This window comes from Thamnophis elegans, chromosome 11 (assembly GCF_009769535.1).
Source record: "Thamnophis elegans isolate rThaEle1 chromosome 11, rThaEle1.pri, whole genome shotgun sequence".
Taxonomy (NCBI): domain Eukaryota; kingdom Metazoa; phylum Chordata; class Lepidosauria; order Squamata; family Colubridae; genus Thamnophis; species Thamnophis elegans.
The window spans coordinates 15559311-15577942 of NC_045551.1; the positions used below are offsets into that span (position 1 = coordinate 15559311).

Sequence of the window (18632 nt, forward strand, 5' to 3'; positions counted from 1 at the left end):
ATGCCACGCCGCATTGAGGCAGTAATTGCTGCAAAAGGGGCCCAAACCAAGTACTGAGTACATATGCATGCTTATACTTTTCAGAGGTCCGATATTGCTCTATGTACAATCCTTGTTCTATTGATTGCATGTAATATTCTAATTTTCTGAGATGGTGCATTTGGGGTTTTCATGAGCTGTACGCCATAATCATCACAATTATGACAAATCATGGCTTGAACTATCTTGCTTTGCATGTAATGAGTCTATCTCATATATTAGTTTCACCTTTTAAGTTGCATTACTGAAATAAATGAATTTTTGCACGATATTCTAATTTAAGAGTTTCACCTGAATATGTCAATGCGTTGATTTGTACTAAAAATGTTTAGCTTAAAAGTGTGGAAAATGTAATGTATGTGTGGATGACTCTTTGCATGAGTTGTATTGAGGGAAAAATAAGAAAATGATTCCCCAAAGAGGTAAAAGGCTACATTTTGCTAGAGTTATTCTTTGCTTCCAATCTGTTGAGGAAGGGGATTGGACTTCATTGTCTATATTTCCCTTTCCATCCCCATGGTTCTTTAGTGAAAATTATCCCTGGGGCTAAAGAATCGTTGCCCCTATCTCGAATGGTATGATTGTTGCGCTTTTTAACTACGTATTGTTTTGTGTTGTTGTTAAACTGTCTGTATCCCCCTTCCCTTGTTTGAGTTGTGAGCCGCCCTGAGTCCCCTTAGGGAAAAGGGCGGCATACAAATGAAATAAAACTCTAAACTCTAAACTCTAACCCAAGAGCATATAGATCTGTTAAAATGTTCCCATTCTCACTTTCCATATTGGGAATCCCAATAATCTCATCAAATTCAAGCAAATGTTGGTGCTTTCTTAATTACACCAATGCAAACAATGTGCCCACAATGACTTTGTAAAATGAAACTTTATTTAATTGGTCATCTCATCATGCTTCAGAATCCCAAAGGTGCTTTTTCAAGAGGCAAGTGGACTTTCTGGTTTTTCTTTGAAGACACTTCTTGGATGAGAAGCGAAACATCTTCAAAGAAAAACTAGAAAGTCCAGTTGCCTCTTGAAAAGGCACCTTTGGGACAACCATGACCTAGATGACTGAGAATCTCCCTATAGACATCAAACTCTAGAATCCTTGCTTTGCTGCAAAATAAAGAGCAACATCCTGGTTTATTTGCACAGAGAAGGCAGGCAGGGAGTTGGTAGGGTTTATTTATTCACTTAGCAAAGCCTTAAGCCAGATGTGAACACACACATATTGTAAGTATTCTGATTTTCAGAGCAGAAATGGCAGAAGCAGAAAAATCAAAGAAGAAATGTAGACAATATAATCCAGATTACTGAACGTGGTGATTTAAGACTCCTGCTAAGTGACTTAAAACCAGACATTGGGAAACTGGTATCACTTCATAAAGCCCATCCATCACATTAAGAATTTACTGAGCAGTGAAGTAGTTACTAAATTTTACTGAGTTTACTAAGTTACTAGTTACTAAGGTTCTTGATCAATGACTATCAGAATTTGAAAACCTGGTATCACTGGATCATGTTCAACAATTTTATTGAATTAACATTAACTAAAAAGGTTTTTAAATTGGATTTTGAATAAATGTGCAATTAATTGTTACAGTTTTGAATTTTACTGTTACTATCTTCCTTCCATCGTGCAAACCGCCCAGTCACATGACCCCCCCAGCCACGCCCACAGAACCAGTAGTAAAAAAAATTGAATTCCACCACTGGGTGGGGGGCACGGAGGATCAGTTTGTAGCACCAAAGGGGTGGTGGACTGAAAAAGTTTGGGAACCACTGGTATAGATAGTCCTCAACTTACAACCATTTGTTTAGTGCTTTCAATGTTACAACAGCACTGAAGATGACTTATGACCAGTTTTCATAGGTCCGTCCATTGGAGCATCCCCATGGTCACATCATCAAAATTTAGACACTTGGCAACAACTGGCATATATTCATGACAGTTGCAGAGTCTTGGAGTCGTGTAATATTCCCAATTGGCTTCCAGCAAACAAAGTCAATGTAGGAAGCCAGATTCACTAAACAATTGCAATGATTTGCTTAACTGTGGCAAAAATAAAATGGTGCATAACTCACTTAACAACTGTCTTGCTTAGAAACAGAATTGTTGGCGTCAATTGTGGCCATAAATTGAGGACTATCTGTAGTTTCTAAATACATAGTTGAGAGGCTGATGGCAGTATTACTGTTATGGTTATTATTTTTTCCTCCTTCAAGGTAGACATAAATAATAATTTAGTGTTACTGCAGTAGGTGGTTATCCACAAATCTTGTGGTGGAACATACAGAAAATACAATATTAAGATGATCAGCATTAGAAGAGGAAATACTAGAGTTTAATTTAATTTGGATGTTTTATAAACTGATTTAGGAAGATTTGACTTTAAAGGATGGCATGTTGTTTCAAAAATAAAATATTAAGCACATTAAATAAAAGGAAGAACATTATAATTTTGTATATATATATGCTTATATGAATGCCAAAACTATACTAAATCCCAAATACTAAACATGGGAAATTTGTTTATTTTTCAGTTCAAGCCACTTTTGTGAAAGAGGAAGGTTTTTTTCCAGATTATATACTACCTCTTGGTACTCTTTGTTTTACAGGGCAATACAGGAAAATACAGACTTAATATTAGAACTTGGATGTGGAAGAGGAGACGGACCGAAAAAACCCCTACCATTCATGGAGAGAAATGTTTAGAGTGATTCTAGTCAGGACAAAATATGATTTTGATTAAAGGTGGCCAGGAATTTAGGAACCCCCAGAACTGAAGGTTGATGCCACAAAAAATTACAAAACCCTAGTTAGATCAGCTTGTGTACTATGAATATACTATTGGCTGTCATGATAAGAACAGGGAGGGACTTACCTGAGCTCTGTGTACCCTTGGTGTATCTTTTAAAAAGCTGGGGAGGCAGTTAGTTTGAAACTTAGTTGGACTGTTCGACCAAACTGGAAAATGTTTCGGCTTTTCAAACACACTAAGCAGCTGTGCTGCTTTCAGATGAAACGAGCATTGCAGAAACCACTTTGGCCTCTCACTTCTTCATCACTGGTGAAGCAGAACAGGTAAGTGAAGAAAAAATAGCACTAAAAATGTTGACATCTTCAGGCTCTGTAATCAGAGTTTTACTTTTACACAAACTTTTCCAGCGGTAATCTATTAGAAAATTTGATAAGAAAATTCTGCTTTAATCCTAATGAGTATTAGAAAAATAGATTAATAAAAGTCAGGGTGTTTTAAAATATTAGGATCACCAGCTACAAATCTGCAAATGAAAAAAAAATACTTTTGAAACTCTTTTCTCTATGAAAAGCATGCACAAGTGTTTTCAACTTTCAACTTCTATCTTGTCTTTAATTTCAATATAACTGGATATTTCTTACAATCTCTTCTCTTTGTGAAAGATCATTTGTGAATGTTTATGTTAAATGTTAAATTTTCTAAAGGAACCCAGAGAATCTGATCCATGAGAATGCACGTGAGAAAAACCTTTTTCCAAATTATGCAGATTTTGAATAGTAAGCCCTTTAATTAATTGGTAATGCAGAAGGAGTTCGGGCCAATATGAACATTGATGGCAAAAAGGGCCACAATTAGCTCAGGCATCTTATAATTTATAAAACAAATATGAGAAAGTCTGTGGTTATCTATTTCCCAGTTTTCACAGCAAGCATAGTTTCTATTCCAGTTCATTAAACGTATATTTTTACTTTCTTCCTACTTAACAAATATTTTCACTGTGTTGTACTTTCCATTTTTCAGATCTCAGTTAGATAGTTCCAACGGTCTCACATATTTTCCATGAATACACAATGAAATAATAAGCCCAAAAGTCAACTGTCAATGCAAAATTCAAAGCTGGGACACTTATTAGTATACTGATGTAGACTTAGTTGCTTGTAGCCTGATAAACTATTCCTTTAAATAAGAAAATACTCTTTATTTACTTTGATATTCCACCTTTATTTTAATAAAAGAGCTAATTTTATATTTATAATAATCTAATCCAAATTAAAATTAGCAATACAGGGAGTCCTTCACTTACAACAGTTCATTTAGTGATCATTTAAAATTACAACAGCACTGAAAAAAGTGACATGACCATTTTTCACAACTACAACATTTGAAACATCTCCATGATCATCTGATCAAAATTGAGATACTTGGATACTGGTTCATACTATGAGGAAGCCAGATTCATTTAACAATCAGGTCACTAACTTCACAACTGCAGTGATTCACATAACAACTGTGGCAAGAAAGGTCGTAAAATAGGACAAAACTCACTTAACAAATATCTCACTTAGCAAGAGAAATTTTGGTTTCAATTGTGGTTGTAAGTTGAGGACTACCTGTATCTCTATGACAATAGGAAGAAAAACTCAAATAAAAGCAAGGAGACTGAATTTTTAGAATACGCTTTTTGTAGGGTCTTTAAGGAGCAATAACTTAAGTAATATATGCACATACCCTTTGGACCTGACCTCTAATGCTGTCCAGCAGTGTTGATCTTGTGCAAATGTAACCAAAGGTCTTTGTATTAAACATTAACCTCTTTGATAACAATATGTTATGGTTAGGATGAGCAAGTATCATTTAGGCTATTGGAATGCATCTTTTTTTAAGATGCTGTAGATCTAAACACAGTAAAAGTCTTGATTCCACAATTCACCCAAATGCTAAAAGTGCAAAGAAAACTTAGATACTATTCAAATAATATATCTCAAGTCTTTATCCATATTTAAAATAAATGTTTCTATTTTGCTCTTCATACGAACTTGCAAAAAACTAAAATCTATAAAGCCAAATTTATAAAAGTATTGCTACAACAATACAATCAGTGACAATATAACAAAACAGAAATTATAGAAATCATTCTCACCAGTTCCCAAAGCTTTTTTTAAAAGGATGAAAATATAACGCTAGAAAATAAAAAGAGGCTATTTCAAGAAGAGTACCATAGTGAATACAAAATATTTGGTTTTTGGCAGAGACTTACCTAATTTCTTTCAGTGACAGAAAAATTGAAATAATTTTTCAATAAAAATTGAAAAATTGGAACTCAAAATTTAGAAGCAAATCCTCACTTCCATAAATAGGACTTTTTTTATTTATTTGTTTATACAAATCACATTTGTTTATACAGATCTCAAAGAACTGGGGATGTCTGTAATACATCTATCATTGAATGAGCCCCCTCTAGCACTAGGAATGTCCACATTCATTTAAAAAGCATTCATTCATTTCATTTCATTTCATTTATTGAGCTTGTATGCCGCCCACTCCCGAAGGACTCCGGGCGGCTTACAATAAAACAAGGGAGGGGGATAATACACAAGACAACATATTAAAATGTACAACAGTCACAATTTCCGAGGGGCTGGATATTTCGAAAGCCCCCCGACCTGGTGGAACAGCCAGGACTTAACGGCTTTGCGGAAGGCCGGGAGGGTAGTGAGGGTACGTATCTCCACGGGGAGATCGTTCCAGAGGGCTGGAGCTGCAACAGAGAAGGCTCTCCCCCAGGGGGTCGCCAGCCGACACTGGCTGGCAGATGGGATCCGGAGAAGGCCTAACCTGTGTGATCTAATCGGTCTATGGGAGGTAATCGGCAGGAGGCGGTCTCTCAGGTACCCAGGTCCGATGCCATGAAGAGCTTTATGGGTAACGACCAGCGCCTTGAAGCGGATCCGGAGACTAATGGGTAACCAGTGCAGCTCGCGGAGGATAGGTGTGAAGTGGGTGTACCTGGGTGCACCCACGATCGCTCGCGCGGCTGCGTTCTGGACCAGCTGGAGTCTTCGAACACTCTTCAAGGGCAGCCCCATGTAGAGCGCGTTACAATAAGCAGTAAGCCTTGAATGCAGCAGTAGTCTTATCTGAAGGCTGCCATTGCAACTCCAAGCACCTTTGTGTCATTGTTGATTGTAAGGTACTTCTCTTTTCCATAATCTTCACATGAATATTGGAGATGGAGTGAGAAAATGAGCACTGCATTAATTTGCGCCTCAGATTGTACGGCAATGCCTAAATGTGGAGCAACAGTTATTTACACAGTGCGGTTTAATTATAGTAAATTTACCTAGTAAACAAGATTGTGAATATTCCTTTTCTTTAATCCCGGAGCATAAATACACCTGCTCTTGTTATTTGCTTGTGGGATATTCATGAGGCAAGATCCTTGGCTGCATCAGTCCGAGACATGTTTGTATTGTAAGGTATTCTTCGTAATAATGTATAAGTCAGAATTATATCTAAGTGTGTATTGTGAAAAACCTTCCCTCTTTACTTGTCTTGCAGTTTCTCCACAGATTCTGTACAATCACCCCATACAATCTCTCCATGGCCTAAGGATGTGGGTATCCTTGCTCTGGAGGTTTATTTCCCATTCCAATATGTAGACCAAAGTGAGCTAGAGAAATATGACGGCGTAGATTCAGGGAAATACACCACAGGCCTAGGCCAGAAGCAGATGGGTTTCTGTGCTGCACATGAAGACATCAATTCCTTGTGCTTGACCGTTGTACAACATTTGGTAGAGCGAAACAATCTCGGCTGGGATTCTATTGGCCGCCTGGAAGTTGGAACAGAAACTATTATTGACAAATCCAAAGCTGTTAAGACTGTTCTGATGCAGCTCTTTCAGGATTCAGGAAACACAGACATTGAGGGCATTGACACAACCAATGCCTGCTATGGAGGTACAGCTTCTCTATTCAACTCTGCTAATTGGGTGGAATCCAGCTCCTGGGATGGTAAGTGTTCACAGACTTTAGTTTAGTTCTTTTAGTGGTAGAACCAGTGGTGGGATTCAGCCGATTTGGGCTGGTTTGGGCAAACTGGTTGTTAAAATTCTGCCCCACCCCGCCCAGTCACTCCTCATCTTGTCTGCTCCCCTGGCATAGCTGCTGCTGCTGCTCCCCATCTGGCTCCCTCACTTGCCTCAACCACACAGTCTCTGAGGGTCAGGCAGCTTGCCTGCCTTCAGCTGCATCCCATGTGGCACTCTGCATGGCTGAGTTGCTCTGCCGTGATTTGCCTGGCAGTCTGGGTGAGCCTGCAAGTAGCAAGGCCCAAATCCCAGCCTAGCTGGCTCCCATGTGGCCCAGCCAGCTTGCCTGCCTCTGCGCCTCAACTGCTTGCCTGCCTTCATCGTGGCCTACCATGCTGGCCATGCAGCCCCGCTGATCTTTGTGCCTTACCCACTCTGCTCACAATGGCTGCCCACAAAGATAAGATACTTGGCCAAAGGACCACTTTGGGGTGGACATGGCGAGGCTTGGCTGCCTTTTGTGCCTGGCTCTCACCATCCTTTCACCCTCATGCCGCCCGCTCGCCCTTCGCCTCAGGTCAGGGGACATGCCAGATCCTGGCTCTGGCCATTCCTGGGGCCTCCGTCCGCATGCTGCCCGCTTGCCCTTTGCCTCGGATCGGTGGATGTGCCAGCCCTTGGCTCTGGCCTTTCCTGGGGCCTCTACCCGCATGCCACCCACTCATCCTACACCATCCCCTCCCAGCGCCCCGCTTGCTCCTGCAAGTATCACCCTTTGCCAAATTGGCTTGCTTACCTCTGCCCCGTTTCCTCTCCTTCAGAGGCCCCTTACTCATTCTCCCTGCTTCTTTCCCTTGACTGCCTCTTTCTTTGCCCTGTGACCTTACCTTCCTCCTGCAGCTGGTGGCAGAGAGGAAGGTGAACCGGGGCTGAGCTGTCACTGCTTGGGTCCCCACCAGCCTGCATGTCACCCCTGACCTGGATTCTCCACAGCTGCTAAGAGCCAAGGTGGCGCAGTGGTTAGGGTACAGTACTGCAGGCCACTTCAGCTGACTGTTATCTGCAGTTCAGCGGTTCTAATCTCACCAGCTCAAGGTTGACTCCGCCTTCCATCCTTCCAAGGTGGGTGAAATGAGGATCCAGACTGTGAGGGCGATATGCTGACTCTGTAAACCGCTTAGAGAGGGCTGAAAGCCCTATGAAGCGGTATATAAGTCTAACTGCTATTGCTATTGCTATTGCTGGGCCTTGCCTGCCGGGAGGGCGGGGGTGACCAGAGAGCATGATGCTACACTGCCCGCATTGCCCCTCTGCCTGCCGCCACTCCCTCTCTCACCCACCAGCCTGTGCGCTTTGGTTAAGTGTGGGCCACCACTGTGGGAATGGTGCAAGCCCCAAGGTAATGCTGATGGCGGGAAAGGAAGATCCGCTCTGGGCTTGCACTCAGCTAAAGGGCTGCCTCAGGGGACAGAACATTCTTTTTAAAAAGCCTGGACTTTAGTCTCTGTGAGACACTAATTTTGTGGCCTTTGGAAAACCAGGATCTCTCCATTTCAACCAAGCTGGGAAGAATAGTTCTAACACTGCTGCGATAGAGTTCAGAGAGTAAGCTTGGGAGGTTTGGGACTCTCCAGTGACTTTAAAGTAGTCATTTTGTCCTTGCTTAGACACTTGGCCTCCACCCAGAGTTCTGTGGTGGAACCATTGGACTGTAGATAGAGAGAGGGAAATAAAGGATATGGCTACCTCCTTCCACAGGGCTGCCAGGAATATTACTAGGAGATGGCTACTTTTTGTTAAAGGAGCCACAATTTCAGAATGTGTCATTTTGTGCCACCCTAATATTGAGTTGGGGGATGTTCCTTGAGGTCTTAAGCACAAACTGTAGCCATACAAGCTATATCTACCTTAAAAGAACTATATGATTTTTCTTCTTTCCACCCTTGTTATGAGTTTTATGACTGATGTTGCTGCTATGACTTCCCTCATAGCTCTTTCCACCAACAGAGAGTGGTTGAAAAGTCTTCCTTCCCCACCAAGGTTTCTCAAATCAGACAATTTTGAGGGGGAGAAAACCCTAACATATTATCACATGCATTTTTTATCTAGGTCCTTTCTTTCAAACGTCTCTACTGTGCATCTATTCATTAAAGCTTAATTCTTACCATATGTAAACTAAATAAAGCTATGTTTCATCTGTCTTGAAACATTTTGCTTACCTTTTCTGTGCTTCTATTGGCTCTTTGATGTCAAAAGAGAAGTCCTTGGGATAGGGGCCTCTCTTTTTTTGGCTTAGGCCAGTGTTTCAGCAAATTTAAGATGGGTGGACTTCAATTCCCAGAATCCCAGAGCTGAACACATCTTAAAGTGAGTACTATTCAAAAACATTGGCTTAGGTAAAGTGTTATGGTCTTGAATAGATAACAGCTACTGGATCAGGAGTTGAAGTTACAAAAGAACCTTAGTCCATTTTATGATTGTTTTTCTCTTCATCAGTGTTGACACTTTGGTGATGCTCTTGTCATGCTAGGACGCTATGCCTTGGTGGTTTGTGGTGATATTGCTGTGTATGCTACTGGAAATGCAAGACCAACAGGTGGAGCTGGAGCTGTAGCTATGCTGGTTGGACCAAATGCTCCTCTGACTTTAGAGAGAGGTCAGTAAAAACATTTCTCACACACAAAACGTCTGCAGTGAGCTGTTTCTGATTTCTCTGTAATGCACCCTCATCCTCTGAGAATCCACTTCCTTAGTACATTCTATCACAATCTCACTGAGACCATTATTTATTCCAGATGGTGGAATTATCTGATTCAATACAAGACAGGTTTATATGGAAGAAATAGCAGCAGATATTCTGTATTTGTCAGTTTGTAAAAATGGATAAAGTTTCCTGGGAACCTGGACCTTGGAAAGGGAAGCATCTGGGAAATGATACAGCCAAAGGTGGGTTTCTACCTATTCAGTCCGGTTTGGCCGAATAGGTAGTAACTCCAGTGGACAGGTGACCATACCCGTTCTATCCTACATGGCACCATCTTGGTTTTTGGTTTTGCACATGAACAGAAACAATCTTCATTGAAAAAATGTATTTCTCCCCTTTTTAATGCTGTGTGCATGTGCAGACCGTTTTAAGTGCAAATACCCCATCCACCCACCCCACCCAGTCACTCCTCACCTCCCTGGTGGCTTCCCTGCCTAAGCTGCCACGTGGTGCCTACCCTGCGCCCCAACTGAGAGGCCTCCTCCTCCTGCCTACAGGTAAGTCTCACTACCCCCCCCCTGGAGTTTTCTGTGCCATCCCCACCTGGCTTGCAACTTTCCTTCACTCGCCTCTTCCAGGATCCTCATGAGCCCCATTTTGGCTCCCAGCAAGCTTCAGGCAGGCCTGCTAGGCCCAAAATAGGGTGGGGGCAGCCTTCTGCACCCATTTTAGCTCCCAGCAGGCTTTAGGCAGGCCTGCTAGGCCCAAAATAGGACATGGAGGTGCCTAGCAAGCCTCCCACCAGCCCCTTGGGAGCAAAAAAACGAGATAGAAAGAAATCGTCACCGTTTTGGGATCCCAACTGCATGGAGCAGAGGTATGCAAACTTGGCAACCTTAAGACTTGTGGACTTCAACTCCCAGAATTCAGCTCTGCTGGCTGGAGAATTCTGGAAATGCAAGTCCACAAGTCTTAAAGTTGCTAAGTTTGAAGACCTCTGCTAGCTGCTATCCTTAGGCTCAGGCTAAGCTAATCAATAGTGAAGCTCTAAGAATGCCAGATGATCAATGGGCATGTTCTCAGTTAGGGGCCCTAAAATGGTGTTTAGCTACCCATTCATTTTGGGACAAAGATATATGCTTCCAACCAACTAAGTATTGGGTTTTCCCCCTGTGGATTCTAGAGTCAAGGATTTCCTTAATTTCAAAGTATTGTTCACCTTCTATCATGATAGGAACAGGTGGTGTGGGTGCAGTGGTAAGATTACTTCTCGTTTGAATAAACTAATGTGAAATGTGGGTGGATGTCCCTGAGTGTATTTGGAAGGAGTAGTTCTACTGTTACTGGGTTGACGACTCTAGTGATAGGGAAAGGTCCAATGAAATTTGGCCCTAATTTCTTTGATGGCTGCAATGATTTCAGGAATTTTGTAGATAAGTATACCCTATCTACAACATAGAAAGGTTTGGGTTCCACCCTTTTCTTGTCAGCTTGAATTTTAAAAGCCGCTTTAACTTCCTCTAAAGCTAATCTAACTACTGGCCATGTTTTTATAACGTGTCTATCCACTCCTTAAGTGAAAGGATAGTGGGTTCTTCTGTGGGTAGTTCAGGCATAGGGCTGAAATCTTGGCCTGTTGCTACTCTAAAAGGGTGGAACCAGTGCTTGAGTGTACAGCATTATTGAATGCTACTTCCACAAAAGGTAAAAGTTCAGTTATCCTGTTGAAAATGAATAAAACATCTTAGATATTGTTCTAGGACTGAGTTAAGTTTTTCAGTTTGCCCATTAGTTTGGGCGTGATGTGATGAGCTCAATCCAAGTAAAGTTAAAAATGCCCTCCAAAATTTTGAGGTGAATTGGACCCCTCTGTTGGAGAGGATTCTCTGTAGAGCACCATGAAGACAACAAATGTGTATCAGGAATAACTTGGCTAGACTTGTGGCAGTTGGGGTTGTTTGGCAAGGTATAAAATGTGCCTGTTTTGAAAACAGGTCTGTTACAACCCAAATGGCAGTATTCCCTGCACTTTCTGGTAGTTCTACAAACAAGTCCATAGCAATTTCTTTCCAGAGTGCTGAAGGTTCAGCTACCTTCTGTAATATTCCTGGGATTTTCCCTTGATGTCTTTTAGCTTCTGGCGCATCAGCATTATGTAGGGTCACCATCCATCTGGCAGTGGCTCCTTCCAGGGCTAGTGTAACGACTCCCACTCTGGATTCTTGGGTTTGAAAATTCTGTATTCTTGCATGTAGGTGAGCACATGTGCCACAAAGAATCCCAATTTTTTTTGGGTTCCCATCAAACTTCACCCCAAGGGAAGGAGTTTTTCTTTCTAATTGCAGGTTTCGGGGTTGGTTGGGAGTGGGCCACAATCCACGTACCAACTGGGAGGAGGGTTTGCTGGTCCCCTGCTGTTGCTGTTGTGCCATCTGCTTGATCAGCAAAGCCTAGAGAGGGGTTAGCACCCGTGGCATCATCTGTGGCTGCTGCCCTTCCAATGCTTCTTGGTTGCCATTCTGGCTCCCCCCGGATGTTGAGATTTTCCAAAATCTCCATCACCAACTGGGTTACATGCCTCTTCAGACGATCCTCTCTCAGTGATGCTTCATTTAGCTCCTCCTGGTCAGAGGGGGCTTCTAACTCTAATTTCCACCCAGTTTTCAGTTACCATGGGTGAGGGTGACTCCTCTGGTCCTCCCATCCCAGCCTCTTTCATCCCTATGCTGATTGACCAGCAGAAGTTTTTGGGGTCCTCCAGGTTCACTTCATCCTCTCCGACAGGGTGCATGGAGCAGGCCTCTGGTTGGGGGGGGAAGGTTGACATCTCCCTCCAGCATTCAGCTTCCCCTTGTTCATTGTTGTGCTCAGACATGGTTTGCAGGGTCCCCTTGGTAGAGCAAATATTGCTTCTCCGGGTTGACCGTTTTGCAGGTGTTGCTTTATGTAAGGGCTCCTCTCCTAACTTAAGAAAGTGGAGTATTTGAAATGGAGTATTTCAAAAGGAACCTTTTATTAAGTAGAATGGCAGCCATTGAATTCAAAGCAACATCTGAATCCCCTTAGGCAATGCAAGTAGAATTAAAAGCAGTAAAGACCCCACCCATTAGTTAGAACGCAGATTTTAGCCAATACACAAGTGTGAAGATGTTTCCTTTATCAACTGCCTTGAGAGCTGAATAAGCATACATTCCCATGGCTATCTTCTGTTAGACATTAAAGTAGTAGTAGTTGGGAAGTAGTTTGGTTTATTTGTATGCCGCCCTTCTCCAGGAGGGACTCAGGGCGGCGAACAACTCAAAGGGGAAAGGGAACATAAACAACAGTACACATAATTAAAAAACACGAAAATCACACAGCCATACCAGTCGAGAGGGGAGGGGAACTCATCAACCCCAGGCCTGCCGGCACAGCCAGGTTTTGACGGCTTTCCAGAAGGCCTGGAGAGAGGTGAGGGTCCGGATCTCCGTGGGGAGTTCATTCCAAAGGGCCGGAGCTGCTACAGAGAAGGCCCTCCCCCGGGTAGTAGCCAGATGGCATTGGCTGGTGGACAGAACCCGGAGGAGTTCATCCTCCCACATTCACCCAAAAGATGAGGGGATCTCAAGGCACTTTGGCACCAGGAAACTAGTTGTAAAATATCAGTTGTCACAGGCACTGCTAATAAATTGACTCCAAGCCCCCCCTCCTTCCAACTGAATGGCAGTATCACTTTTAGGAATCTGACAGTCTGGCTTTTCTTCCTCCTACCGAAGACCACCTGGTGTTCTTCAAAGGAAGGAAGGAAGGAAGGAAGGAAGGAGAGGGAGGGAGGGAGGGAAAAAGGAGAGGAAGGAAGGACCACAAACCTGGCACTTCAGAGGATGCTTTGAAACAGCACAGCAATCCTGGGCTGGAAGGGACCACAGAGGTCATCTAGTCCAACCCCCTGCTCTAGCAGGAGACCTTATATCATCTTTGTTACTTTAGTGCCTCTAATACAGAGGAGAAATCCCCAGAAATCCCCAGGCATTACCAATCTCTCCCCCCAGTAAATAAAAACCTAGAGCAAAAACTTCATGCAGTATTAAAAAGAATAGAAATGGGGGCTGCTGTGTATTGCTTAATGGACTGCTAAAGTGGCAAAATCGATAGCTAAATTGGCCATGCCCACCCAGTCACATGACCACCAAGCCACTCCCACGTGGTCACATGACTTCCAACCCACGCCCACAAAATAACCACGCTCACAGAACCGGTAGTAAAAAAAAATTTGAAACTCACCACTGGATACAACACATTCCTCATGAGGACCTTAGGGAAGGAGGCATCTGAAATTAAGTAAGATTGAGATATAAAACAGTGTGGTCCATTTATTGCATTAATTGTTATAAATATTCACATTGAATACGTCATTCATATTGGAGGGACTCTCCAATTTTATAAGCAAGAGAAATCAGAATCTCCTTGGCAGAATCATATGCTTAGTGGAAATTGCTCGGTGAGATGACTGGCCATATAAATCACTCAATAAATTACTGAATGTCTGTCACAACTTCAATTGTCATAGTGCAGGGGTGTCAAACTCAGGGCCTGCAGAGTGCTTAAATCTGGCCCACAGAGGCAGCCTGGAAATATCAAAGGACCAGCCTGCAGTGCCTCTGACAGCCAAAACCAGGCCTCCACGTGGCCCATTTTCAGGCAGCAGAGTGCTGCAGGACGACTAGATTGAACTGGATTACAATTATGTGGCCTCAAGTAAGTGCCTGATCTGGATAGAAAACAAGCAACATGCTATGTTAATACTACAGTTTAATGCCAGGTTTACATACTATAAATCCATTTAATCTACAATCAACAATCTATAATTGACAGCCATTTCAATTTGCTATCCTGGAAGTTTACCTCTGCTATTATATCTTGTATTACCATGTTATTTATGCTATTGTATTTTTAGTATTAATTGTGAAGGAAATTAGCACCCACCCCTCTCCTAGAAGAATGAAGTATCCTAGGAAATATTAAAAAGACAGAATATTATATTTCCCTGGATAAGAAAAGGGAGAAACATGTTTTTAAAGAGAAAGTAGCTCCCTGCAGCTTCCTGTCCCCCACCCCCCACTCTGTCAATGGGCAATTAAGGCCTGAGCCAGTCTATTCTACATAACAAAGGTGGGATTAGCCATCTATCCATTTCACCGCATGGCACTTGGGAAGGTTACATCAGCAGCAAGGCAAACAAGCTTGGGTCTCGGGACAGCCTACAAAGTTAACTAAAAAAACCCGCCCCTGGGAGTCTGATAACCAATCAGATTACATTTCTTACACAGGGATAGGAACAGGAAGTGGGGCCCAGGAGAGGGCATAAAACCCAGGGACTCTCAGCATCTCGGCCCTTTTTTCTTCTTCAACATCTTCAAGGCATGTGATCCCGCTTTCCCCTAGGACCTCAAACCATGTGGTCCATTAAAACCTTCTTTCCAAGCAACTTCCACGAATCCAATCTTTTTCCCCACTTGGAACTGAAATGCCCCAGAAGGACATTTGTTCCAACAGTTGAATAATAAAAATACAATAGTATAAATAGCTTTTCTACCTGGAAAAGCAATTTACTGTTAAACAATGGAGTATAAATTTAGAAATAAAAAGTTTAGTGGAGTATGAAGAATAAATAATAAATGTTTGCCAGTAATATCTGATAAGAGGAGATAGAAAAATGGTTATAGTAAAGATCTGTGGAAAATGGCCATTATGGCCATGCCCACCCCTGGCCACACACCACCACACACACACACCAGCCCTCCAAAGTCAAACACAACCCTGATGTGACTGTCAATGAAATTGAGTTTGGCAGCCCTGTCATAGTGTAAAGAAAATCATGTTTCTTATGACAGATTGTTAAGTCTATGGCATTATCTTCCTATTCAGGTCTCCGAGGAACCCACATGGAACATGTCTATGACTTCTATAAGCCGGACCTGGCTTCAGAGTATCCTATGGTAGATGGACCACTTTCCATTGAGTGCTATTTCCATGCTCTTGATCAGTGCTATGCCACATATCGAAAGAAAATTGAAAGCCAGTGGCAGAAAGGTCTGTATGTTTGGAAAGCTAAGTTTTCCTCTGTTTTTTTTTCTCATCCTCTTATATGCTGATCTCTTTATGCAAGTATGGTTTGGTATAGAGCGCCACCCATGGAAAGTTGTACTTAAGATGTGAAAAGGAAATAGGAAATAAAGTAATAGGAAATAAAAGAGAAATAGTCCACATCTTGTGGAGCCCTATTGAAAAGGGCCATGATCTTAAAACTAACTAATCTGTGTTTTAGATTAATGTTTTGGGCAGTGGAAAAGGAGAAGGCAGAATCTTGAACACATAGCTCTGCTCAGCAATGGAATCTATTTTTTTCTTTTTTCTTTTCTTTTTGCATATTAAGTTTTTTATTTTTCCATTTTCATAACATATAATCACATGTATACTATTACATCATCAACATCATATTGTATTATTAAATGTTTACATCAATTCACCTTACCATCAACTCCCAAAAACAATTATTGGCTCTTCTGCTCTCCATACACCATATTTGTACTTTATCCATCACTTTCTTCTCCCTCTCTCCTCCCCCTCCTTACCTCCTTTCTTCCCTCTGTCATCCTTCTCTTCTCTACTTCCCCTTCCTCTCTCCTTCTCCTCTCTCCCCTTTCCATTCCTCCTTTCTCTCCTCTTCTTCCCCCCACCCTCTCTCCTATCACTCTCTTCTTCCCTTACCTCTCTCCTCTACTTCACACTCTTCATCTCATTTACTTGGTGTTTTTCAGCTTTTGAGCAAGCTCCATTATGTTGATGGCATTTATAATTCCTTTTCAGTATACATTTTTAATTTGACATGTAGCTTCTTCCTTCTTTTTTTTAAAAAAAAATGTTTGTGTGTGTGTGTGTGTATGTATACATACATACATACATACATACATACATACATACAGTCATTGTGCTTTTAAACCCCCTCCCCCTCCCCAGCTATTTTTGGCCGAGATGTAGACCTGGTTACAATTCCGAACGATTCTCATCATTATATTTATATAATTATACATCGTTACATGTCCCCAATTTGTGATTCTGTCTTTAAATCTCAACAGTTTCCCATTGCAAGTATATTTCATGTTCCCTCTCCATTTTTCCATATCTTGGATTAGATTACCCTTAATTGTCTATAAATAGCAACCTTTGCTATTCAATGTTCATTACAATTCCCTTAGTCTACTGTTTAGAATAACAAATGGTACACATCTCACTTTATTCATCATCTTAAAGGTTCTATATATATATCCATGTTTCATATATTTTAACACATGCTTAATTGTTCTTCTATTGTCATATTCAATCAATTAGCAACTCAGTTTAGTTATCATGTAAAAAAGTGAATCATAAACCTCTGCTTTACAATCTCCCCATATCAGTTTCATATTTATCCATATTCCATGTCTTTTGACCTTTATTTAATTATCTTTCCATTATCATAATCAATCTGTTAGCAACTCCATTTTATTGTCATATTTAGGAATAAACCCCTTATCTTAACTTTATCTGAAGTAAGGAATATACTCCTTCTCCTTATTTCAGAGCCTTTCCTCTGACTGAATTACTGAATATTGCCTTGACTTGGGAGAAAGCAATATTTACGTGAACATTCACTGTCCCAGTTGTCAATTCTTTTCTGACCTCAGTTGTCTCTGTTTCAAGCTGATTTCCATTATAAGATAATACAAGTGATACAGCCAGAGATTTTACTTATCTTAATAAGGGCATAGATTTAGAATAACGGAGTTGGAAGGGATGTTGTAGTACAACCCCCTGCTCAAGCAGGAGACCCTATACCTGTGATGGTGAACCTCTGGCACACCTGCCACAGGTGGCACTCAGAGCCATTTGTCAGGGCGGGTCTAGGACTGTTCTCCTCGTACCCTTCACCACCCCATTTTTGCCCCCAGGTTTCCGCTCCCAGCCATTAACCTCTACCATTTCGCTGTTAGGACCCTAGCTGTTCGTGGCAGCCAATGGGACCCAGCATCTTTAGTCCCAGGCCCTTACTCATGGGCTTTTGGGAGAAACACTGTTCACCCTGGGTTTTTGGGCTCAGGTGACATTTCACCACCAGCCAATCAGAGGAAGGGAAGGGAGAAAGAGAGAGGGGGGGGGGAGAAAGTGTTCCATGTGGAGTTTCCTCTCCGGGGGGCTTGTTTCTCCACCCAGTTGCCTTGGGTCCGAGCTAGAAATCCTTTACATCCCCCCCTCCAAGTACACAATGGCACAGGAAAGTTAAAATCTACTTGTCACAATTCCTCGGACTCCTTCTCTTACTTTTATGCCAAAGCTCTTAATATTATAATTACTTTAGTCATATAATCTAACTACATTGTAAAACTCAGTCATATACCCTAACATAGACAGATTCTTTTCTGGCAGCGTTTATCTTTTGTTATTCCTGATTGGCCTATTAACAGCACAAAAGGTGTGAGGATTTCTCTGATAGTTTGCCAATTCCTGGAGGGAATGGGGTTGGCATTTAAAAGGACCCATGAAGGATCCAGATCCCAATGCAGGAAGGATACAACTGACTGCAGGCACATGCTTTCACAGAGGCACATGTGCCACAAATGCCCATCAACCAAATGCTCAAAAGGAAAACACATTTATTATTTGTTTGTTTGTTTGTTTATTTAAAGCTTGTATATGCCGCCCAATCCCAAAGGACTCCGACCTTTACAGCAGCACAACACATATACATATTACAATAGAACAAATTCCTATAACATAGCAAGTTTCTACTTCATGTGATAATACTTATTACTTTTTATTTATTACCATTTCCTTCATTTTTCTCCTTTTTTCTCAAACAATAGAATTCTTTCTATCATTATGAATGAGGAGTGCATATTTAGCAGGGTTTGGAGGACCATGATATTTGCAGGCTTATTATGAGGGGTGGCAGGCACGGAGGATGCAATGACTGCCATCCCAAAAGGCCAGCAACTTATGTTGCAAACAAAGAAACAAACAAACAAAGTATCAGTGGGGCACCTTAACTCATAAGCATTTAAAAATGCACTCAGGTGTAGAGGAG

General features: G+C 41.8%; 1 protein-coding gene across 1 annotated transcript in view; it reads left to right on the top strand.

Annotated features, from left to right (window-relative positions):
• The first annotated feature begins 2945 nt into the window (after positions 1-2945).
• The window catches only part of HMGCS2 (3-hydroxy-3-methylglutaryl-CoA synthase 2), a 46569-nt gene continuing 30882 nt past the window's right edge, over positions 2946-18632 (top strand). Inside the window, exons 1-4 of the mRNA XM_032226361.1 lie at positions 2946-3118; positions 6354-6808; positions 9356-9481; positions 15437-15601. Of these exons, the coding sequence (XP_032082252.1) occupies positions 3009-3118; positions 6354-6808; positions 9356-9481; positions 15437-15601 (856 nt within the window). The 5' untranslated portion in view covers positions 2946-3008. The remainder of the gene's footprint in view (positions 3119-6353; positions 6809-9355; positions 9482-15436; positions 15602-18632) is intronic.